This window comes from Gorilla gorilla, chromosome 6 (genome assembly GCF_029281585.2).
Source record: "Gorilla gorilla gorilla isolate KB3781 chromosome 6, NHGRI_mGorGor1-v2.1_pri, whole genome shotgun sequence".
Classification (NCBI taxonomy): Eukaryota; Metazoa; Chordata; class Mammalia; order Primates; family Hominidae; genus Gorilla; species Gorilla gorilla.
The window spans coordinates 106613009-106638475 of NC_073230.2; the positions used below are offsets into that span (position 1 = coordinate 106613009).

Here is a 25467-nt window from a genome sequence, read left to right on the forward strand (position 1 = left end):
GTGTGGGGGCTTTATATGGCCTACCTGATTTTGTTTCTTTTCACAATATTCTGAAAATGTCAAGGATATTTCATTGATGATTATAAATTATCTTGAGCCATGCTCTGTTGACTCACAGTAAAAACAGCATGACAAGAAAAGCCAAGGTCTAGCTACAAAAGCATTGCTTGGCCATGTTGCAAGCTTTGTGAATTTAGAAAGATAGGCAATTGTACCATAATTCATAGCTATGGCTGAGAGAGCCATGGAGCCGTATCCTCCAACAGCTTTACATTCCTTTAGAAGATGTAAGATTCAAGGCTACTCGTTGGGCAAATTAAATTCATCAAAATATTTTTATTTCAAAGAATATAAAACATCTATTGTGTGGTTTGATAGGAAATTTACTTAATTATGTTGATGCTAGTCAGTTTGGTAATGTGGAAACTAAAACATTTAAGCAACTTTCATGACAGATTAATAATGCATTTATAAACAGGGGCCTTTGAGAAAAAGTTCAACCACATTTAACTCAAGAAAAAGTTAAATCTACTCAGCTTTTCATTTCAATTTACGTGTTCACAAAGAAAAAGATTTAAAAAAACGTGTTTAACATCTTGATTATACTTGATATTATGCACATTGATCTCTCCTTTATTAAAAGAAAATAAATTTATTTAGTATTATACTAAAATTATAGTTATTTATATACTTTTAAAGATATACAGTCAAATAAAATGGGGAGGATATATAATTTTCTTTTTTAAAAATAAGTGGACTAACAATATATTACTTGTGAATGTAGAGCAAAAGTTGATTACACAGAGAGAACTATTTGAGTTGCTTCAAGATTGATTTATCACGTTCTCCCTTGGAAAAGGCTGATCTATAGCAGTAGTTTAACTTTAACTGCTTTCAGGCTCCCTTGGAGCAGTATTTGTGGCCCACAGCTGGGTTATAAAGGGCTTCCTGCTGGGATAACTGATACCAAAAGTAAATAGAAAGCTAGAGTAAAGAGAAGTCAACAAAACAAGTAACTAAATAGCCATGATGACACTGATTGTAACTAAATTTAAAAGCAAGATTTTCTGAATTAAAGTAAAAGCATGGAAAATTAAGTTAATCACATGGTATACCAACATAGTTCATTTAAAATTATTTTTTAAAAGTATGCCATTAAGTATTATGTAATTACATTTCAGGTACAAATATTTTAGACCTTATATGCTAACACCAAATCTTATGGTGATATAAAAATTCATTTGTAATTCTAAACCCACTTTTTAATTTTTAGTAAATTGAGTGTTATAAGAATTAGGTGAGAGGGTAAGTAAAAATATCAATGTATGACTATTAAAAGTATCAAAGTGAATACATTGACTAGTATGCGGGATATATTTCTTAGTATTATTTTACTGACTACTTGACTGTTTTTCCTCAACTTGTAGTTGTCTGTTTCAGCTGCTCTTTGCAAAATACACAGTAATTAAGACAGTAATTTTTATACTCTTTCTTCATGCTGATGACATCTTATATTCTGCACCTTTTCACTCTTTGTCATTTTTTAAAATGTCATCAGCATTATGCTTTGGCTGGCTAGTAGTAGGGAGATTTGCGGAAGCAGAAACCACTTTAGAGTCAAATCTAGCTTTGATGAACCAATTTTCTGTTTGCTAATAGCAAAAAATACCACCTGGGAAGCTCCAGGAGGGAACCTTTTCATACAGAAGTTGAGAGAGTTAGGATTTATTATTCTTATAGTTAGATATGCTTGTTTATAAATATATTTATTTACACAAAAAATGTATGGTATATTTGTAGTGTTATATTAGTAAATGAAAATGTAAATTTGCTCTAGAGGAAGTAACTTGAGCATTTGTGGTTGATAGACCTGGATTCAGATTTCTTTTTTGGTACTTACTTACTTTGAGACATTGGCTTACCTACCTGAACATCAGTTTCCTCATCTGCAAATTGTAATAATGTATATCTTTTTAATATTTGTGGTGAGTACTGTATGAAATGGTCTATTAGTCGGTTCTTGCATTGCTATAAAGAAATACCTGATACTGGATAATTTAAAAAGAAAATAGGTTTAACTGGCTTATGGTTCCATAGGCTGTACAGCAAGCATAATGCTGACATCTGCTTGGTTTCTAGGGAGACCTCTGGAAACTTACTATCACGGCAGAAGGCAAGGGGGAGCAAGGCATCTCCTGTCGTGGGAGCAGGAGCAAGACAGAATGGGGAGGAGGGAGGTGCCACACACTTTACACAACCAGTTCTCCTGAGAACTCACTCTCATGAGTACAGCACCAAGGAGATGGTGCTGAACCATTCATAAGAAACTGCCCCATGATCCAGTCACCTCTCACCAGGCCCCACCTCCAACACTGAGGATTACAATTTGACATGAGACTTGTGTGGGGACGTAGATCCAAACCATATCAGATAGTTTTCATACTGAATCAATAAATGGAAAGATACCACATTATCATTATTGCTTATACCTTGTTTTACTAGAAATGACTCTACAAAGACCAACTAGTGTTCATTTTTTATAAAAGGCAAAGATTTATACAATCTGAAAACAGAATATGGCATTCAGTTTCTGAATCAAATTTTATACCTCTTTAATTTCAGCACAATACTCTTTTTCAGTATTTATGTGAGCATGTATTTATTTTTTGTGTGCATACCATATCTTTTTTTTTTTTTAAATTTAAGCTCAAGGATACATGTATAGAATGCGTAGGTTTTTTACTTAGGTATACATGTGTCATAGTGGTTTGCTGCACCTATTGACCAGTCCTCTAAGTTCCCTCCACTTGTCCCCCACCACACAACAGGCCCTGGTGTGTGTTGTTCCCCTCCCTGTGTCCATGTGTTCAACTCCCACTTAGGAGTGAGAACAGTACATACCATACGTTTCTACTAATGGAAGGAAAATTGAGTGCCAGTTATCTCAGGTTCTTTGTTCTCTGTACACGTACAAAACTCACATACTTCTTGAAGCATTTGAGCTTTCTGCTGACAAATATTTAAAAAATTAAAAGTGATATTAGACTATTGTCTGCTTTTTATACAAATATAGATAATCATTACATATGCAGATATATGGGGCAGGGTGAGACACACAGATGTTATGTGAAGCATCTTTTTCTGTTTGTTGAGAACTACACCCATTATGTTTTTCATGGTCCTACAGGCTTTGGTTATAAGCAGAAGCTTATTGCTCACGGCAAAAATCTCATTTATCCTTTTCATCACATACAGAGAATCATGCTAGTGATCATGATTTCCTTTTCTCCCAGTCTGTCAAGAAGCTTAACACAAGATTTAATGCTTAATTACAGGATTACAAGCTCTGCAACAGTTATCTTTTTCTTGCTTCTAAGTGTTTTTCTTTAAAACTATTATCATTGAAATATTTATTTTTAACTGTGCTGTTCAATGGGTGTTTTTTTTTTTTATAGTTTGCTCTAAGGGTAGAATTGTATATCTTAGAACAATGATGCTTGGTAAGGTTTGGTTGGTGGAGGGAGGAATTTGACAACTTTTCATCAGAGCCTTCTAAAACAATTTTCTTTATCCCTATACATAATTCAGTTATAAATCAATGACTGGTCAATTAAACATCAAGAAGTAGTCATACGAAGCTATAGTTAAAAGCTTTAAGGCATTGGAATTCGTAGTCATGATGATTGTCACAAGTAAATTTATATTATATAGTTAGAGATTCTATTACATAATTTGTCAATTTTAGATACCACTTTAGATCCAAGAGTCTTTTAAATGAAGACTGGAGAAAAATGGTTCCATGAGCAACTTTAGATTGTGCAATTGAGCATTTGCCTTCTACTTAATGGAAATTTGAATTTGAGTTTGTAATGATTAAACTTATTAGAAATAAGATCTAAAAAATATTTTATTAATCATATATAATCTGCCACGTAGTTCTTTCAAGTTTCCTGTTTTGTTTATATATAACTAGTTTGCTTTTAGTGTCCAGATTTTTTATCTCAGTTTTAATTCTTCATTAATTCCTGAGAGAGCTAGGCTCCTGGTCATCTCAACAGAATAACTGGTGGCAAGAAAACTTCAAAAAGGAAAACAGTTATTTAAGGATGACTTAAAATGCTGAGTTTGTAGGTTTTGCCAAGGTCTCAGCCTTTCATATACCTTTGACATTAAGAATAGCGCCTGTCTGAAAGTAATTTCATTTGACCTAGTGTGCAAGTTTAGAAGGATTGCACAGTCTACTTTGAATGTAACTGCCTGGCTGATCAGGTCACAGAAATCAGCTTAGGTGATCAATGGGATGGCAGATATTACAGCCACGTTTCCCTTTTTTGAATGCTCTCGAAAGTTAATAAATTACTAAATTACCAATGCAGCCATTTTGATATTGCCTTAGTATGTTTCAAAATGAGAAATTAATGAACAATGCCCAATAATTCTTCTATACGTAAAATTGGAAGTAACCATCGAAGCATATAATGCATTTAACTAAAGAGTTACTCCAGTTTTGAAAAACAGAAATACACCTTGGCCTTTCTGGGTAATTACATTTTCTAAGGACTGGAGCTGTTTGCAATTTTGATGTCATTCCTTTAAGATCATGTTCCTGACTTAATTTCAAAGCTAGTGTTTAGTGATGTAGCATTCTCCCCCCTCCCCAATTTCTGCAACAATATTGAATTTTAAAATTTATCAGAAACAATGTAAAATCCATATAAATGATATAATACTATCTCATAAATGAAAGTTGCCAGATTTAGTAGAGAAAAACACAGGATTCCCAGTTACATTTGAATTTCAAGTAACTATGCCTTTTGTAGAAGTTTGAAACATACTTTTACTAGAAAGAATTCATCATCTAATCCAATTTAATTGGATGTCCTGTATTTTTTCTGATAAACCTATTAGTATTAATATTTTCTCAAGGTTTTACCTTTTCTCAAGTATTAACCTTTTCTTAAGGTTTTAAGAAAATTCTTAGCCTGAGCTCAACTTTGTATATTAAGATCTAATTTTTTTTGGGGGGGTGGGGGGCAATCTCTAAAAAATTTCTAGATAATAGGTGAATTATATTAATATAAATGTGGTTTTCGTATCATTTACATGATGGTAAATGGAAGGCATATTATTATATTAATACTTATAAGCATTGATTAATCATTTTTAGGTTTAGCTTGTCCTCTGTAAATATATAGTTTGATACATTTAACTTTGGAATATAAAGCTTAGATATAATCTCACTTGATCTGCTTTCAGTTCACTTGTCCTTCTTATGTGTTTCTAGATCTGCTATGTTTTTACTGAACAGTCCATGAAAGTGGACAAAAATATACAACATGTTGGAGGAAAAAATACTTCCTTCTAGTTTTGTAGAGAGGGAATTGTGTCTGTAAAGGTTAATTAGGTGCTAATACATTCTCTTTATTCTTCTCACCTGGATATTAACTTTGAAATTGCTTGATTCTTTAAATGTAAAATATTTTTCATACTGAGTTTCTTACATGCTAGAAAGAAGTTAATATGATCAAAAGATGAGTATGTTGATGTGTTCCTTTGTTCAATAACACATCTGGAATCACAGTTGAAAATGTAGACAACTCTGTAATTGGCTCAGCTTCTCTGCAGTATTTTTGCTCTCCACCGAAGTGACACCAGCCTCTTATGACTGAAGTAGTTTTATTTAGTTCTTTAGCTATTCAGTTTATCTTCCTTTTACCTCAATTTCTTATTTAAAAACCATCCAAATTTCTTCATTTATACTGCTCTGAATTTGGAATTCTTTGCCTAATTGATAAATGAGAAGCCAAAACAACTTAGGATAGATTGATTTGTTAGCAACCACGGACTAAGGATTGCACCAAGGAAAAGAATGTAGATTTTTAAATTTGTCATTCAGTGCATCTGTATTGCCATGATTCAGCCTTTCCTTGGTACAACTTTGTCTGTAATTTTTTGGAAAAGTATACAGATCTTCATTTACTACTCTAAAGAAAAGAAAAGATTGCATTTACTAAACAATTATGCATTTTGAAATTAAAATAACTCCTATGAAAATATGCCTGAGGAATGAAGCATGGTCCACAGAATTCCCTTTCCTTGCCTCTCCTTTACTTTTTTCTTTTAAATTTGGACAAGAGATGAAATAAAGAATACAATTTAACTAGGGCTATGTTGAGAGTCTTTTGAATTTGGTGAGAATCTTTTGGATTGTTGCTTTCAGAAATTAACATTTTAACAATTATGCATGTTTTAACTAAAGACAGGTTATCTCTGAATCAGTAAACAGTTTGAATTTAAAAAGCTATTTGAAATATAACTTAAATACAGTTACTAAAACTAGGGTAATGAAACATAAGCTATTAGAAATTTTTGTTTCCAAGCAATTATATATTATTCAAATGTGCTTTTTTAATGTGTGAAGCCATTTCATTTTTTTTCCTTCTGCAACAGCCTTCGTTTCTTTGTACTGTTAACAAAATTTTTTTACAAAGAAGCAGTACAGATTTAAACTGTAATCTATGCCCTATAAAAACACTGATTTCTACTTTAGTTAAATACAAATGAATGTCATTTAATTATATTAATGAAAGAGAGCAGCAATTGATCTGTAGCAGGTAATTTATATCATAATGGGGAAATTGCCAGCTTGTATTTGGTAGGTGCAAAGGGGTTGATTTAGGTTAGTTTGTGGATGTTTCTATTGCAAACATCTATCCTTGGAACATAGTCATTACTTTTCAGGAATAAATGAATATACCTTAACTTGACCTTTCAAGATAGAAAAAAAATGATGCAAAGGTTTTTCTTTTTTACAGTTTTACATGCTTCTACAAAAATATGTACTGGAGGTTTTAATTTTTTTTTTTTTTTAAGGGAAACCTTTGCTTTGTTTTCAGAATAAGAGAGATGCCTCTTTAAGTTCTGTTGGGTGCTCACATGAGAAGCAAAATAATGGCTTACTGGGGGGGAAAAAAAAAGTAGATGAACCCAGCTACTAGGGTTTTTTTTGGTTGTTTTTTTTTAATTTGATCTAAAGCAAAGCAGTTAGTGGAAACACCAAACCTTAAAGGTGGAAGGATTCTAGAGACCGTATTTGTCAACTGAATCTTTATGTCACAGGGGAGGAACCAAAGCCTCGGGAAGCCACATTACTAAGTAGTCAGTGCTTAAAGTCGTTTAAGCATTTAGCCATGTGCTCAGTAAGCATTTTAAAACACTCACTGCGTGCCTATAGTAGATGCTGTTGGTTCCCTGCCCACATCTCCTCAGTGCATGCACACACACACGCACACACACACACGTACATGTACACACGCAGAGACACGCACATACTCTTGCTCTGTAGCCCAGGCTGGAGTGCAGTGGCGCGATCTCGGCTGACTGCAAGCTTCGCCTCCCGGGTTCACGCCATTCTCCTGCCTCAGCCTCCTGAGTAGCTGGGACTGCAGGTGCCTGCTGGGTGCCACACCCAGCTAATTTTTTTTTATTTTTTTATTTTTGTATTTTTAGTAGAGACAGGGTTTCACCGTATTAGCCAGGGTGGTCTCGATCTCCTGACCTTGTGATCCGCCCGCCTTGGCCTCCCAAAGTTCTGGGATTACAGGTGTGAGCACCCGGCCAAGCACATACTCTTATAGCTTCCTACTCTAAGCATCTGCACATCTTGGCCTTGATGGCTTTCTCAGGTGGCCAGAATGAGCAGGAGTGAACACTCCCATTGACAGTTGGTATGGGTGGATACTACCTGAGCCTCCTCATTCTTTGGATGTGACCGTTTTGAGTGAAATTCTATATAGCCTCCCCAGGGTTCCTAGGGAAACAGCCCCAGTTGTCTACCTGCTCTTGACCACAGCTTGTGTGCCTTGGTGTCTCACTTCTCTACTCTCCTATTGGTGTCTCCTGGGATCACCTCCCAAATAAATTATGCTCAAATCCTAGTCTCAGTGTCTATTTCTAGGTAACCAAACCTAGGACAGTGTTAAAAACCAGTCAGTGAACATCTTGTCTGTGGAATATTAAGATAATTCATCAGATGATTCAACAACCTTATGAGGGAGGCTGGCTTGTTTAGTAGTTAATGACATCTAAGCTGTGATGGGCCAGGCATTGAGCTCAAACATGGCTGAGGTGTAGTCTCTCACAGGGCTCAGGCAGGTGATCACACTATGCTGTGCTGAGTACACACACTGAGGCAGGGAATGCAGCCAATCCTTGACTCAGATACTTGCCCATTTCATCAATACAACAAACCAGTGATGTGTAGTGACTCTTCTCTCTGATTTATAGAGTGAGGAAATACAAGAAGATTCTATGAGAGGCATTAAGAAGGGTGTCCAGCCGGGTGTAGTGGCTCACGCTTGTAATCCCAACATTTTGGGAGGCTGAGGTGAGTGGATCCCCTGAGGTCAGGAGTTTGAGACCAGCCTGGCCAACATGGTGAAACCCTGCCTCTTTTAAAAATAAAAAATTCGCTGGGCATGGTGGCAGGCACATGCAATCCCAGCTACTCGGGAGGCTGAGGCAGGAGAATCACTTGAACCTGGGAGGCGGATGTTGCAGTGAGCCGAGATTGTGCCACTGCACTCCAGCCTGGTCGACAATAGCAAAACTCCGTCTCCAAATAAAGAAAAAACAAGGTTGTCCAATTTTGACGTGAAGCAGGGAAGCTGGGGAGTTTTCTCTGGCAAAGAAAGCTTCCTGGATGCACCTTTATTTTACTTAATAATGAAAAGTCTTTATTCCAGACTCCTAGTAGAAAATGTGGCAAATTTCTCCCAAACACACCTCCTTTGCTCTCTCACTGTTTCCTACCTATAACTGGAGCCAGTCCATATACATGTCACTTTTAGCTCTCTCCTTCAGCTTTTCTTTTGCTCTTTCAATTCAGGAAATTCTCAATATTCCTTTTTCTAATAGGGAGGAACATCCCTTGACTTTTTTTTTTTTTTCTAACTATGCCTCATCATTTAGACTTCTTAGTTTTGTCTTATATGTAAAATCATCTGTTTTTGAAACTTACAAATCTCCTTTCTACTTTAACAAGCCTTGCTTTTAAGATTATTGCCTTATAGGAACATAATGCACTATCCGAGCTGAACAGTGATATATTTGTTTTAGCTGTTACCACTTTCACAGAATAGTGATGCCAGCATAAAGTTAATTATTCTATTTGATTATTGTTGTTAGTCTCTTACTGTGCCTAATATATAAATTAAACCTTATGAGTTTGTATACGTAGGAATATTATCTATATCTGCAGTGTCAGGCCTTTATTGGGGCGTCTTGGATGTTTCTCTTGGAGATGAGCAAGGAGTACTGTATATATGTGAATGTTTATTTCATAATAGACACATAATAAATGTCCCTGTACTACCTTTATTTCCTATCCTACATATCCCTATAAGCCTGATGAAAGATGAATGAAATTGATGTAGTGATTACCAACCTAATGTTCTTTGAGGCTCCAATTTTGAACAGATTATTATAAACTAAGTTATTCACTGACCATAATGTTAATCCTCATATTTTGTTTTAGTCGGATAATAATCTGGAGTTGATAAAGATTAATCTGGAAAGGAAGGGCTAATATTACCATTGGACAAATTAACAGCTCTCTTGCTAAGACATCATATATTATGATCAAGTGCTGTTGACCTTGATCATGAGTCAAGAAGGTCTGTGGGGTATCTGAGTCAATAGGAAGAAACATAAGAAATGAAATATTTTAGAAGATTAAATTTTAATGCTTTAGATGATTATATCTAAAGATTCATTGGAGTTACAGATTAAAGGAGATTAAAGCAAGTTCCACAGCATTATGAATGTGTTTGTTCAGTTCTGGAATGAGGTTTCTGGGAGATTTGGTGCCTGAGGAAAATAATACATTTACCTTCTCATAGTCTACCTTTGCTCTTCTCATAGAGTTTAAATCATATATTTATTGATATCATTTGGAACACCAAAATAGCTTACAGGCAGATTCCTATTAAAGTTTATCAGATGAAGAAATAAATTGATATAGCTCTTAATGTTTAATAAGAATTGATCTCCTTTGAAGTTCAAGAGCCAACGAACTCTGAAATCAGTCTACTTGGAATTTCTCCTTGATTTCCTATGAGAGTGAAAGTAGCCTACCTTTTAACTTATTCGAGCTTTTGTAAAGCTCTACACTTTTTTTTGACTGTTATGAATTATGTGTATGTGTGCAGGTGTGTGTGTGTACTTGTTATTTTATTAGAATTTCTAATAGCTTCTTTTTTTTTTTTTTTTTTTGAGATGGGAGTCTTGCTATCACCCAGGCTGGAGAGCAGTGGTGCTCTCAGCTCACTGCAACCTCTGCCCCTGGGATCAAGTGATTCTCCTGCCTCAGCCTCCCAAGTAGCTGGGATTACAGATGTGTGCCACCATAGCCAACTAATTTTTGTATTTTAGTAGAGGCAGGGTTTCACCATGATGGCCAGGCTGTTCTCAAATTCCTGACCTCAGGTGATCTACCCGCCTCGGCCTCCCAGAGTGCTGGGATTACAGGCCTGAGTCAAGGCACCTGGCCGAATTTCTAATAGTTGCTCATAGGCCTATCATATTCATTTAATCATTTATCAGCCCTTTCAATAGCACTTCGTACAGCATTCCAGACACTGCTAGCATTGAGTATATGCACAATAGAACATTGTCTCTACTCAAACTGTAGTAGCTTAATCTTCTTACCTTTAAAAGGTATATACATAAATATATATATCTTTATATATATAAATATAAATATGTATATATAAAGATATATATATATCATTTCTTCTACACACACACACACACACACATATATATATATGTAGAAGAAATGAGCAGTTCCTTTTAGTGAACGTCATGAATGTTTCTTTCCTCTAGGGAGATATTTCCATTTGTGTCACCAGCATGATAGTTCAGCTCTGGGCTGTAGTACATGAGTATCTTTGCAGTTAGGTTATTAAACATAGTAAAGACACATGGATCTATTATCTTTCGATGTGACCACTCCTCTTAGATGGCTTTGGCTTGTAGATTGGTTAATATGCCGGACAACTTATGAAATGATACTTTAATTTACAGGCACCATAATGACAACTTAAAAAATAAGCAGACTAAAATATTACAATTATGCAACGGAAAATACCGGATGAAGAAATGTAAAGTGATATGTGGCAAAAGTAACAGAAGCAAGCTTACAAAAGGCCAAAATTATTTTCTAGCTTTGTTGTTCTTCCAGTAAGCGAAATAAATTAATAATAATTTTAAATTTATATTTTAATGTAGATTATAAGACAAAGTTAAAAGTATGGATAAAGTGAATGAATGTGTCTCAAAGATTAAATACTTTATTATGTAAACTATTTAGAAAGTGTACATATAGGTATATGTGTGTGTATATATATATAAAATTGTGTATAATATATATACAGAATGTGTGTGTATGTATGTATGTGCGTATTTATAAAATTTTTACATATAAAATTTTTATATGTAATTTTATAATATATGTAAAATATATAAATTACATATTATATAAATTTTATATGTAAAAATTTTATATATACGCACATGTATACACACACATTTTGTATATATACAGAATATACATACATACACACATTCTGTATCTATACAGTGAATTTTATATATATAAAATATAAATCATATATAAAAATTATACATGTAATTTATATATAATTTACATAATATATAATATGCAATATATATAATACATATATAATATGTAATATATAATATATAACATATAAATTATATATTATACACAATTTATATATAATTTATATTTTATATAATTTATATATTTTTATTTTTTATTTTATATATTTTATATAATTTATATATTTATATAATTTATATTTTATATATGTATAAAATTCACTGTCTCTAAGATGTAGGTCATGTCTGCATTCATGATAGCAGTACACAGGAGGTATAAGTATTTGATTGAGGATAAGAAGACTCAGTTTAACTGTTGCTAGTCTAAGCTTTTCAATACATAAAATGACATTGAGAATATTTAACTCACTGGGTCACCTTTAGTAATCAGGCTGTCAAAAAACACATGTGTTTAGGTTTCTAACCTAAATCAGGCTGAGCATGTGTACAAAGCTCAATGCTTATTTATTCGTGTGAAAGAATGCTGAGAATTCAAAGAAGGAACAGATTATATGATTTCATTATACTCCACACATTATTGAACCATGCTAGCAAAATCATTTTACTTTAATCTTTTTAAATAAAACTGATATTCAAGCATGCAATCAAAATGTAGAGTTATTTGATTTTTTATTATGCAACTAATTTTAAAGGCTAGTGAAGAGTTGATGTAAAAAAACTGATCCATCATTTTAAAAATGGTAATGATTACTGATATACCACTTATACAATATTAAGTTGGCAGTAGGTGATTTTTGACCTTTAGTTCATTAGAGAAATGTTAGAAAAATATTAAAATGCTTTATCTTTATATAGGAGCTAAGGAAACGTTGAACTTGGCTTCTTTGATTTTTTTTTTAACCTTCTGCTAGAATTTTAAATTTTAGGTGAAAAAATATTTCATGCCAGAACACATCTGAGTTTTTATTCCACAAATTCTCTTAGTTGCATTTTGCAAATTACCTGAATGTGATTAAATAAAAGATGGATACACAGGGGAGAAAAAGGGGATGATGAATAAATGGAATTCTTAATGAATCAGCAGGAGCTAGCATCTAGGACACAGATTTAGGAGTTAGTTCTAGAACACTGAAATTCTTGTAAAGCTACAAATAAAAATTAAACTTTAAGCAAATAATACTATTAGTAATAGAAAATCAGATTCGAAGAAAACATTGTAGAAAGTATGGTATTAGTATCAGTACTATCGATTGTGTTAGAAACCAAATTCTTACTAGCTTAAGAAAAAAAAAGATTTTTCCTATCACCAAGAAGCCAACAGATGAAGGAAGCCTCAAGGATTCAGGCTGTAACCAGCTCAGCTTTTATGACCGTAACTACTCCTAGACCTATTACACCCAAAGAAATAGAGAGACGGAATACAATTTTTGAATATATTTAGGTACTTGTTAATTTCTGTCATCAGATAAGTGGGGTGATGTGATTTACTAGCCAGACAGAATCACATGATTAGATTGGGTGAATAAACAGTTTCTGAAAAGCTGTAGGATTTCTGAATAGAAAAACATTTTACCAAACAACCCTACATGTTTGTTAGAGTTTTTAAAACATAGAAACTCCTGATTTACTGGTGTGTAATTTTCTCCAGCAAGATTGGGCAGTTTGGATGTTGGGATGGACAAGCAAACTTTTAGGTTAATACAAGGTGAAAGTTTTTATAGGCAGTAATGAATGATGATTGATATGTGGAGGTGTACATGTAGAGACTGGAGAGTACAGAATCACACAGGTCTGGAGCACAGCAACACATTTGGTGGACAGGATGCATATAAGCCCCTTCCACTCCAATTAATTACCATTTGCATTAGGCTTTCTTATGAATCATCTCATTTGGTTTATCAGATTAAAAAGCATGACAACAACTAGTAATTTTATTTCTTCTCCACTCTGCTATGTGGAATCTTTGAAGGTAGCACTTAAAGGACACATTGCATCCTAACTGATCTAAGAAAGTAAAATTATAATTTACTTCATGTATAAGTAGGTATTAACTAAAGTTAATTGGTAAATTCTATGGATGTATATTCCTGATATTTTTCATATATAAAAAGTAGTTAACAATTATGGGGCATATATTGTGTGCCATGCACTGTACTTGACACTTTATATCAATTATCTTATTGTCTCTTGTCACATAATATGAATGCAGGTTTATCACGTCTTCAGTTCAGTTATATGGTAGCACTTATCTCTAGATGGACTTGTGCCCATCTTTATTTTTTCTTTTCATCTTCTAAATTACATACTTTCTCAATATGTTCATGTTTTCCAAACTTCAAACAAATATAATGACAGGAAAAAATACTTTTTTTCCTGGACCACTGTCTTGAAAATGATTCACTCACATTCATATGCCCCCTCGCCACTGGCATGCACACACAGCCATACACACGCATACGTGTTCCTAAGTTCTTTTATTCACACAGTGTTACAGTGCTGTTGGTTGAACTCAGCCCAGGTACAACAGTTGATATGGACAAAATAGCAGTGGTTGCTAAGTCAAATTGCTACAAATGTATTTCCAGAAAATTTGAGTTATAAATGATTTTAGCTAAACAATGTACATGTTGGCTGGCATGAATCATTAACATAACTTATTTTTAATGAAGAGTATCTACAATGTTTAACCAATTGACTTCGTATTTGGAACTCAGGAGTGATAAAAATGACAATAAGATTGCAATATTTTGTAAAAGTGACTTTATCAGACAGTACAGTTGCCCAAAACTTGTCAGGCTGTGAATCATGTGCAGAGCTGAGTATAGCCAAGAAAGAGAATTAGTAAATTGGACAGGAAGTTAGTCTCTATTTGAATTTTGAATGTGTCGTATATTTTAATTGTTGACTATAAAATCTTAATTTTCAGTTGCAATATTTAAGCCTTATTCCTGGCAACATCTTAGTTCCATGGGGAAGCTTTGCATGTCTGCCTCAGATTTTTAGCATAAACTATTCATCAGAGGCCCACATTTGTGGGCAAGTGGCCTGCAAGGGGCTGTCACTCACAATATACATTTTTAAGATGGAAAGGTCTATTTTGCTCAGATTTAATTTTTGACTCCCAAGAGACAATGTGGGACTAAAGTAATTTATCTCTCAACTTGCTAGGGGATGTTTGAAATTTCAGTAAGCAGCAGTATTATATTAGCGTGGACCATTTGGGCAAATTTGTTTCAAGGAGATAATAAATAACTAAACTGCATGGTTAAAAATCAGAAACAAAACAATTTGTTCTTGTCATCTGGTGGTGCTTAAATTATGAAAAATAGCTCTCCAAAGGTTTAATCCCTGAATCTAGTTTGAGGCTGTTGCTGACTTTATTCTATCATACTGCACATAATGCCTTGAAATCCACTGAAAACCTGTGTGTTTGAGTGTGAAACCTTCCAAGATGATGTTGTTTAATAATTTGCATAAAGACATTTAGGCTGAAGGATAATAGAGAAACAAGATTATTCTATCATTTGTTCCCATGGTAATTAGTTTATATGCCATAGTTTTAATTAAAGTATTAAATGATACTGGTATAACTGTACTTTCTAGAGAAGGGACTGAGGGAATTTTTAGTGATAAGACAGGGAAATGATTAAGAAAGAAACACATGTTCAAACTGATCAACAGAGGGGCAATGTCTTGACTGTCTAAACTTGTTAATTCTCAACTGTTTTGAAAACTGAGAAAGCTTTAGTTTATGTGGTCATGTCATCCAACCATAATGAGATATTTTTCATTTATACGAGGTCAGATCCTTGCCACAGACGAGTTGTAGGGTGAACACTTGCTCCCTGTGGTCAGGGTGTAGATATTATTCATCTTCATTTCTCCAATACGTAGCACGGAGAAGGTTGCCAAAATAATTGTTGAATGAGTGGTGTGGCTCCCCCGATTGTTGTTGAAACCCCAAAATCTCCCTGTACAAAGTCTAAGTGGGATGGGAACAGGAGACTGGGTTAAGGGAGAAAGAATTCACCTGAGACTTTTTCCTCTTCTCCTTTAATTTTACCCACTTAAGGCATTTAACTTCATTTTTTAAAAAATTTCCTCCACTAATTTTCTATTAGCACAGAATTCATTTTAAGTAAAACTCATATCTATAAAAGCATCAGAACAGAATTTAGTTGATTCAGTGTGAATCATCTTTTATTCCTAAGAATTGTCCTTTAACCCAGTCCTGTTAAGATTGGTTCTGGATATATTGTGGTGACTCAGTGATTTGAATAACTCCTAGTGAAAGACTGATTTAGTTAACATAGCTGCACATATCTTAATATATATTTCTAAATAGCAAAAAGATAGCTTTAAATGAATTGATAGGAAAGAGAATGACTGCTTCTCCAAAATATGATTTTTCTCAAAATTATAGTTGAAATTGTTTCTGAGCCAAATAATTCTGAAAGCATCCAAACAAAAATCACAAACGAATAATTGCAATTTTTTTTTTTTTTTTTTTAAGAGACGAGTCTCGCTCTGTCACCTAGGCTGGAGTGCAGTGGCGTGATCTCAGCTCACTGCAAGCTACATCTCCGAGGTTCACGCCATTCTCCTGTCTCAGCCTCCCGAACAGCTGGGACCACAGGTGCCCGCCACCACGCCCTGCCAATTTTTTGTACTTTTAGTAGAGACGGGATTTCACCGTGTTAGCCAGGATGATCTCGATCTCCAGACCTTGTGATCCACCCGCCTCGGCCTCCCAAACTGCTGGGACTACAGGCGTGAGCCACTGCGCCCAGCCAATTGCAATTTTTTTATAAGAAAATATGAACTGAGACTTGGAAAATATTTTGATGTGGTGATATAAATTAAGTGCTCTTTGAATATTTGGCATTTATTTTAAGGTCATATTCCATAGAGGTGGATTTGGTTGACAGAGCAGATGCAGAGTTAGTTTCTCCAACTCCTGATGCCCTGTATAAATTTATTCTTATTAAAATTGATCAAGTGAGCTTTTCTGTTTCATGAAATAAGGGAATAATGAAATGTATATGCTATGAATGAAAATTTGGGGTTTGAGAAAGAAAAGCATATTTATCGTATGAGGTTTGTAAAAATGCTCCTAAGCCAAAAGCAATATCCCATTTATTGGTGAAGAAGAAATTTAGTTTTACGGTATGGAACATAATTGGTTGCAAATTCCACTAAGGTCTATGTTCTCTTCTTAAAATGTGACAACATGTCTAAGCATGCATATTTGAGTAAGTGCTTTCTCATTTTGTTGTTTTCTATAAAAAGTCAGTTTTGTTTTTTTCATTGATATTTTGACCATATAAATGAATGATATATTGAGAAAGAACTCTTTTATAATGGAAATGTCAAGGCCGGGCATGGTGGCTCACGCCTGTAATCCCAACACTTTGGGATGCTGAGGCAGGCAGATCACTTGAGGTCAGGAGTTCGAAACCAGCCTGACCAACATGATGAAACACCGTTAATAATAATAATAATAATAGCCAAGTGTGTTGGCAAATGCCTGTAGTTCCAGCTAGGAAGTCTGAGGCAGGAGAATTGCTTGAGCCCAGGAGGCAGAATTTGCAGTGAGCCGAGATCATGCCATTGCACTCCAGCTTGGGCGATAGAGCGAGACTTCATCTCAACAAAGAAAAAAAAAAAAAAAAAAAGGAAATGTCAAATACTTAGTAACAAGAAAGGAGTATGGATGAGTATGGATGTTTGACCTGCAATATAATTGTATAACTAATATATATTTGTTTCTTCAGTTTACTTAAAAACTCAGCGTTTGGAATTATATGCAATCCAGAATCCAGAAAGCCTTGTACAAATTTGTTAACACTTAAGTGAACTTTGAAATGCACCTTTTCAATGACAGTTTTAAAAGCAACATAGAGTTTCAGAGTTTAGAGTGCTCATCATTGTACCATGGACCCTCATTCTGAAAGAAGAGATAAGTAACAGGTTTTGTAGAATGTAGTACACAAGGGAAAAAAACCATTGGGAAATTCTCAGATAAACTTAGATCTTTTTAATTCTTAATTTTACTTAATTTTAGTTTCATGCATACCTCTTAACAGGATCAAAATACTTAGTTTATATCAATACTGGCACTTAAAAAATCATACTTGTAACCCTTCTGACACTAGGTGAAATACTCTTAATCTTAGCCTTGATTATTATTTATTTATATTTTATTACTAGGAAATACATTGACTAATCATTAATTCTAGTACCATGGACCAAGTGTAATCCTACATACATATGTTGTTTTATGCAACTGATTTGTATCCATTATTTTACCAAAAGAGTAGGAGTTGATAGGTTTGACTTATTTTTTGCCTTTCTTGGCGCAACAGTGTGTGCATATAGTTATTAGTGAGTATCTGTTGAAAATGCCGATGTTGAACTGCTTGAAATTCAATGCAGCCTTACCTTGTTTTCTACGTGTTCCCATTCTGTTAATATAAGCAAGCAGATGGCAGAAAATAAAGTCTAAAATGAAGATGAACTTATTCAGTGCTTTAACTTTTCGTAGAATCCACATTTTAAATTGAAAATCGTCTCCTAAGTATAAACTGCAGAGGTACAAGCAGGATCAATAAACTAGTAATTAGCTTTGGGTCTCAGGTGGATTCAGAAGATTGTCTTGCTTTGCACATGTGATGAGCTCTGCTTTTTTATAAAAATAATGCTATAAGGTCGGGCGCGGTGGCTCACGCCTGTAATCCCAGCACTTTGGGAGGCTGAGGCGGGCGGATCACGAGGTCAGGAGATCGAGACCATCCTGGCTAACACAGTGAAACCCCGTCTCTACTAAAAATACAAAAAATTAGCGGGGCATGGTGGCGGGCACCTGTAGTCCCAGCTGCTTGGGAGGCTGAGGCAGGAGAATGGCGTGAACCCAGGAGGTGGAGCTTGCAGTGAGCCGAGATCGCGGCACTGCACTCCAGCCTGGGCGACACAGCGACACTCCGTCCCAAAAAAAAAAAAAAAAAAAAAAAAAAACTAATGCTATAAGAAATGTTTCAGGAATTAGAATTTTTATGCATGTTAAAATTTTTAGCTACTGAATAATTCTTTTGAAAATCAATTAAATAATGTAAAACTTTAGTGATTCTAAATGAAATTCAAATTCATGGGTTTCAGTCTCTATTATGAATCATATGCTGTGATATTTATATCATTTTTGGTTAGTTTGGTCTTCATGGAGACCTATATTTTAGAGTTTCAGTCTCGTGGTATGTTTCTCAAACAAAAACAGGCAGATTTCTGTGGTAAATAAACTGAGAAAACACAATGTATTTTCCTCTTGGAGATTTATAATGTACAGTTATACATTGTCTCTGTGAAGTTCTGCCGAAAAGAGACAATTTTAACTTTATTATTTTCTAAAGTCATATGATCATGGAATGCTTTTGCCCACATGACATCCATTAATATCTTGAAGAAGTAGTGATTTTTGCGGGGAGGGGGAAAGGGAATACACTTTGAGAAGCACTAATTTAGTGAACTTTTCCCAAGTAATTTCCGTTTTAAAAATTGTGTATTATATGTTTGCTTTTAATAATTTTTTTTTTTTTTGAGGTGGAGTCTCGCTGTGTCGCGCGATCTCGGCTCACTGCAAGCTCCGCCTCCCGGGTTCATGCCATTCTCCTGCCTCAGCCTCCGGAGTAGCTGGGACTACAGGCACCCGCCACCACGCCCGGCTAATTTTTTTTTTTTTTTTTTTTTTTTTTTAGTAGAGACGGGGTTTCACTGTATTAGCCAGGATGGTCTCGATCTCCTGACCTCATGATCCACCCACCTCGGCCTCCCGAAGTGCTGGGATTACAGGCGTGAGCCACCGCATCGGCCTAAAAGTTTACAGCATCTATGTTTTTGGATGTTTAAGAGGCAGAGAAAAATATGTGTTCACATCGTAGTGAGTTTACTACTTGAAGACATGTGGAAGATGAACTATATCTTCAATCAGTTTGGAATAAGACAGAGAAATCAGTCTAAGTGGATTATTTTTACACTACATAGAACTAGCCTCAGAGACACAAAGAATAGGAGTTTTAAATTCCTGACACTCATTTTATTAATCAATTTCCATTTTTCCTTTCTAACATAGTATATAGCCCTAATTTATATTTATGGTATTTTTCAGGAAACTGATGGCTAGCAGAGTCATCCATATATATTTACTCTTGCTAGAAAACCAATGCTAATTCACCACTTTGCTAGAATATGAGAGTATTAGTGTGAGATAATCTGATAGTTTTTACTATCTGAATTCCCTGGTGCTCATCATTTCTTTTCAGACTCCATGAGTAAATTTCTGCCAATATTGTATAGATGCACATTTCTTCCAGAATCATTTCAACACTCTGTTTGTGTATGTATATAAAAATCATGGCTTCAACAAAGTATTAAGGCACGTATCTTACATGCTTCTTGAATTATCCTGTTCATTGTGTATTAATATATCAGTGTATATATGTGTTTGTGTATAATTTATTTTACTTATGAATTTTTCACTTATTTTTTTCTTGACAAATGGGTCTCAGACTTACACTGGGATCTTTTTCCCACTGCAAGATGTAATATCACTGATAAATGGTTTTAATATGTTCCTGGAAAAATAGTGGCTAATCCTTATGGATCGTTGTGGAATATATTGTGAAAGAAAGATGACGAGGAGTTTATTTTATAATATGCATAAAATGTATTCAGTATTTGATACAGTATTGTTTTTATTAAAATCAATAAAGCATTCTTTCTCTTTTTTTTTGTAGAGCAATGAAGTTGTCTACTACAATGCAAAGGATGATCTCGATGTGAGTATTAAATGTTTTCCATTAAATTCCAAGAAAATTATAGTAAAATGATTGCCCTTATATAGAATAAATTGAGCTAGCAGTTTTAGTTTTTAAGACAATGTTAGATTGCATGAGCAAAATACTAGTTAGATACGAGATAATGAAGAACTTTTGTGATTTTTAACAACTTATTCTTGTCATCTTCCTAAGTAAAAATTCCATGTGTTTCTCTGGATCTGAACCCTCACTGCACTTTTTCCAGACCACAGTCCTCTGTACCAACTGTGATACTCTGGACTCCATTAGCAATATTGAAAATAGCTATCCAATCCCATCTACCTCTGTATCCTGGCTCCTGTCACCAGGGTCACCACGCGTATCTGCTTTGACTTAAATTTTGCACACCAGGGAGAACCATTTACTTCAACTACAATATGAATGACACCCCAGAAGCTGTGCAACAACCTGCCCTGCTTGTACAGTCTTTGAAACAAAGTAGTTGCTCCATATGACTTTTTAAATAAATGACTCTAATGTACACATTTAAATGACTTGAAAACATGGATTATTTTAGTGCTAATCAGTTACTTCTAATATTGCTACATCTGGATAGACATTGAGGACACATTTTATTACTTAGTGTTGGTGAATAGAGTTGCGAAGTTATCTAATAAAGGTTACACTTAATTTTTAAAAATTCTTTTATTTGACTCTTAGATAAAAAAATGCCTATGTATACTTATTTCTTAAGATAAAAGTGTTTGTTAAGCTCATCCTATATTTTAGTTATTTTAGGAGCTTGGGGTATTTCAGTAAACATAGCAAACAAATATAATAAAAGTATTACATGTCTTTTACACACTTCTCATCCGAATCAAAATAATTGTATTTATATACTATTATATGGAATTTTCTTCCAGCTATTTAAAAGAAGAAAATAAAAAAAATACATAAAACAAGTCTATCTGGTCTTCAAAAAATGAGAAAACACATAATGGCTTGATAATGTCAGTTTCCCAAATTATAACAAATTATACCACCACCATCTCAAACCATACTACTAACCACTTTACACAACTTATTTTACTTAGTTCCTACAATACTGTTAATGAAGGTTTTATTTTCTCCAGTTTATAGTTGAAGAGCTAATAGTGTTTTGAAAAGTATTTTTTTTCCTCTAGACATAGGTGGTGTTCCCGTGACATCTTTCCTCTTATCATGATTGTATATATTATTTTAATGATGTAGGAGGCTTATTAAGTACAAACTGTCAACTAAAACAAAATGTTTTAATGGTTTATTGATATCAAAATAAGTACCATTTTTGAAGAGATGTTTAGTTTCACCATTATAATTAGCACTTGATATTTTTAAACTTATTTAAAAATATGTACAAAATCTTCATCAACCTTCCTGGTACATAAATTGCAACATTTATTTAATATTTAATTTGTAAAGCGATGACAAAGACTTACAATAAAGTGAATGGCATTGACATGCAATCCTCCAATTAAGGATTGCATAAAAATAATGAAACCAATACTGCAAATAAGTATTTCTTCTCTAAACTAATTAAAGAAGTTATTTTTATATGTGAAACAGTTTTATTTAGGTTTGCTCATTATTTAGAAAGTAATTTTTATTTTACATTGAAGTTGGTGATTTTCTTTTGTTCAAGATTTTAACAATAATATGTAAAGTGTCAATATGACATTTTAGTAACTATCACTCCAGTTTCAATCAATGCTTCAAAGTTTTCCATTTGAGCATATATGTCCACTACAAGTGGAAAGGTGCACGTGTTACTATTTGTAATACTTGAGTTGTTCTAATATTGTTACATAGTTTGCCTTCACTAATGTTCATTCAAATGTTTAAATCAAACTCTCTTGAGAGAAAAAAATGTGTAAGTGAACTTATTAAACTTGTCTTGTTTTTCCCATTTTCTCATCTAAAAAATAGTATCTAATACTACTGTGGGTTATATATTTATGCTTATGATAAGGATTCCTTCTCTGTTTTCTGCCATGAGGTGAAATTTAGCAAATTAAAGCCTTATAAATAGTAAAATGTCCACATTTAAATTTAAAATTTAAAACTATGATGGTCAGCATTTGGAGAAAACTTAGTTGCTTTATATACAAACAATAACGTTATCAGAATAATTCGCAAAGAGTGTTGTTTCGTGCAAACTGAACTAGAATAGGAATCAGAATAATTCATGCCCTAATTGAGCCCTAAAATTATACTCATCCTAGGGCTTTAACACCTATTAAAATTTGAACTGTTATTCTCTCATCTAAGACATGATACAGATGAATAGGTGACCCATAACGTTCATTTCAGTTCTGGATATTCTTAGATTCTAATGAAAATATATACTTATACATAAAGAATATACTTAAATGGATAAAGAATATGACCACATTATAGAATTTAATAGTCAAAAGGAGGGAAGAAGATGGCATTCGTTACTCTTACCCTACTATAAGCATGTTGGTTTTTTTGTTACGTTTTTAAGATTTTCTCATGAACATATATGTTTACTTATTTGCATAATTCTTTTTTTTTTTTTTTTTTTTTTTTTTCCGAGACAGACTCTCGCTCTGTCGCCCAGGCTGGAGTGCAGTGGCGCGATCTCGGTTCACTGCAAGCTCCACCTCCTGGGTTCACGCCATTCTCCTGCCTCAGACTCCTGAGTAGCTGGGACTACAGGAGCCCGCCACCATGGCCGGCTAATTTTTTGTATTTTTTAGTAGAGAAGGGGTTTCACTGTGTTAGCCAGGATGGTCTCGATCTCCTGACCTCCTGATCCACCCGCTTCAGCCTCCCAAAGTGCTGGGATTACAGGCGTGAGCCACCGTGCCCGGCCCTGCATGATTCTTTAAGTACACAAGTTATTAAGTGGCATAATCATTTTTTATCTTGTGAAATAGTTGTTGGATCATTCCTTTGAGCTGATATAACACGATTCATTTAACTCCACTTCTACCTTGGAGTTTAATTTTCCTTTGTGAGTATTCACATAAATATCAATACATCTTTACACATAAATATTATTCTTCAAAGTTTTAAACTTATTTTTAGGATAGATTCCCAAAAGTGGTAATTTTTGACATTTTAATGAATTTTGATACATAGTGTGATATCACTTACAAAAAGGACCAGACCAAGTTCTACCATCATAAATGTACAGAGACATTATTTCCTCACAGGCTGCTCAGCATTATATTAAAAGATAATCTAACACATTCAAATAGTTTTTCACTGTTTTGGTTACTTGTCTTCCAGTATTCAGATTTTGCCCTCAACATGGGAAACCCATGTTTTTTCAGGCTCACTGACTTGTGAAAGTTTCTGAGCCAAAGCGAGGTTGTTTACATATCTGTGAAATCTGTATATTAATATGGATTTCTTAATAATGGGTAAAATATTATTTTACACAAGTCTGAATATTGCTGATATACGTAAGCAGTATGTAAATATTTATTGCGTTTGGCCATATTTAAGGCTGTCATTGCTCAAGTAAAGCAAGAATGTAATTTGTTAAGAGAAAAAATGGGAGGAATTACATGAGGAAATATAATTCTACTTGTAGAATGCTTTATAAAATAAAAAACCAATAAATTATCATGTCAAATCAACCTGAGTGTAAAATACAAAGTTAATCCTTGTGACATCATTCAGTTTTCTGTATTTGGAATGTTTCATGTGAATTTTTCTGAGAATTTGTAAAGAACTATATGATAATTTATTGTATAATAAAAATTTTTCACTGGACAAGCTCAGAGTGCTTTAGAATATAATGCTGATGCTCTTATAAGATCTTAAACCTTGAATCAAAACAAATTATGTTGTATTTATTAGTATATCAGTTTGTCTGTTAGAGAGATACCTAAAGTAAAAGTGGCCTAAATTAGGCGGAAGTTGATTCCTCTCTAGGAATATTCTGGATACACTGGCTAATACAGCAACTCCCTGTCTTTCCAGCCCTCAAGGTTCTTCTCCCCATTCTCTGCTTTCCTCAATGTAGCTCTTCCATGTTGTGCTCCAAGATCGGTGTTCCAATATCCATGATTCTTTTTGCGTTCTAGATTACAGGAGAGAGGCAAGTGACAATGGGAGATATGCCCTTTGCCTTTAGGGGCATGTCTCAGAGTTTGCATACATCACTTCTATGTGTGCCCATTGTCCACAACTTAGTGACCAGCCTTGCCTTGTTGCAAGAGGATATGGAGTACTTTTCCTCCCAACCCTTGACCCATGTGTACATACCCAACTAACATGTAGACTTACATTACTAAAGAGAGAAGGGAAAGGATAGTAATTGAGAGATCATTAATTAGCAGTTTCTGCACATATCTTCAATTTGTTCTTCTTGACATATTAAAGTTAGTGCAAACACTCTACTCATTCATCTGAGTGACTATTATCTTTTAAATATAATCAAACCCTTTGGGGGAGATAATTTTTCTATAGTAAAAAGAATATAAAATTGGGTGCTGTACTGAGTTTTTTCTAATATCTCCTAATGCGTTTTGATAACTAATGATCAAATTGTTTTCTGCAATAGAAATATTTACTATCTTACAGTGAAAGTCAAGAACTGTAAATACATGTTGTACTTTGATATTCTAGTTAACAATTTTCAGTATTTACATTTTTTTTAAAAAAAGATTGTTACTTATCTCATGAAGTTAGACTCCTATGGATGATGAAATTTACTCACCCTCACCAAAAGTTTTGCAATACGGGGTAGATTTAATTGGATCTTTTGTTTACAACTTTATATATGCGTTGGCTGGTATTTTATATACCAGGTGTTCACAAGTCATATCATCACATTGTTTTTGTTTGAATTTGGCTACTATCACTGTTCTTTGCTCTCACTTTTATACATGCCAGTTTAGCTATGTATTTTTATTGTTCAAATTCTACAATGTCATTTTCTTCGTTAAAGATTTGTCATTTGAGATTATAAAATGTAACTTTACAATCTCATACATCTACATCA

At 34.0% G+C, this 25467-nt stretch overlaps 1 protein-coding gene across 8 annotated transcripts in view; it reads left to right on the plus strand.

Annotated features, from left to right (window-relative positions):
* CACNA2D1 (calcium voltage-gated channel auxiliary subunit alpha2delta 1) overlaps nucleotides 1–25467 on the plus strand; it is a 494639-nt gene that overhangs the window by 284394 nt on the left and 184778 nt on the right. For all 8 annotated transcript variants that reach the window (XM_055347564.2, XM_055347566.2, XM_055347565.2 and 5 more), the window contains exon 5: nucleotides 20430–20471. In XM_055347564.2, the coding sequence (XP_055203539.1) occupies nucleotides 20430–20471 (42 nt within the window). The remainder of the gene's footprint in view (nucleotides 1–20429; nucleotides 20472–25467) is intronic.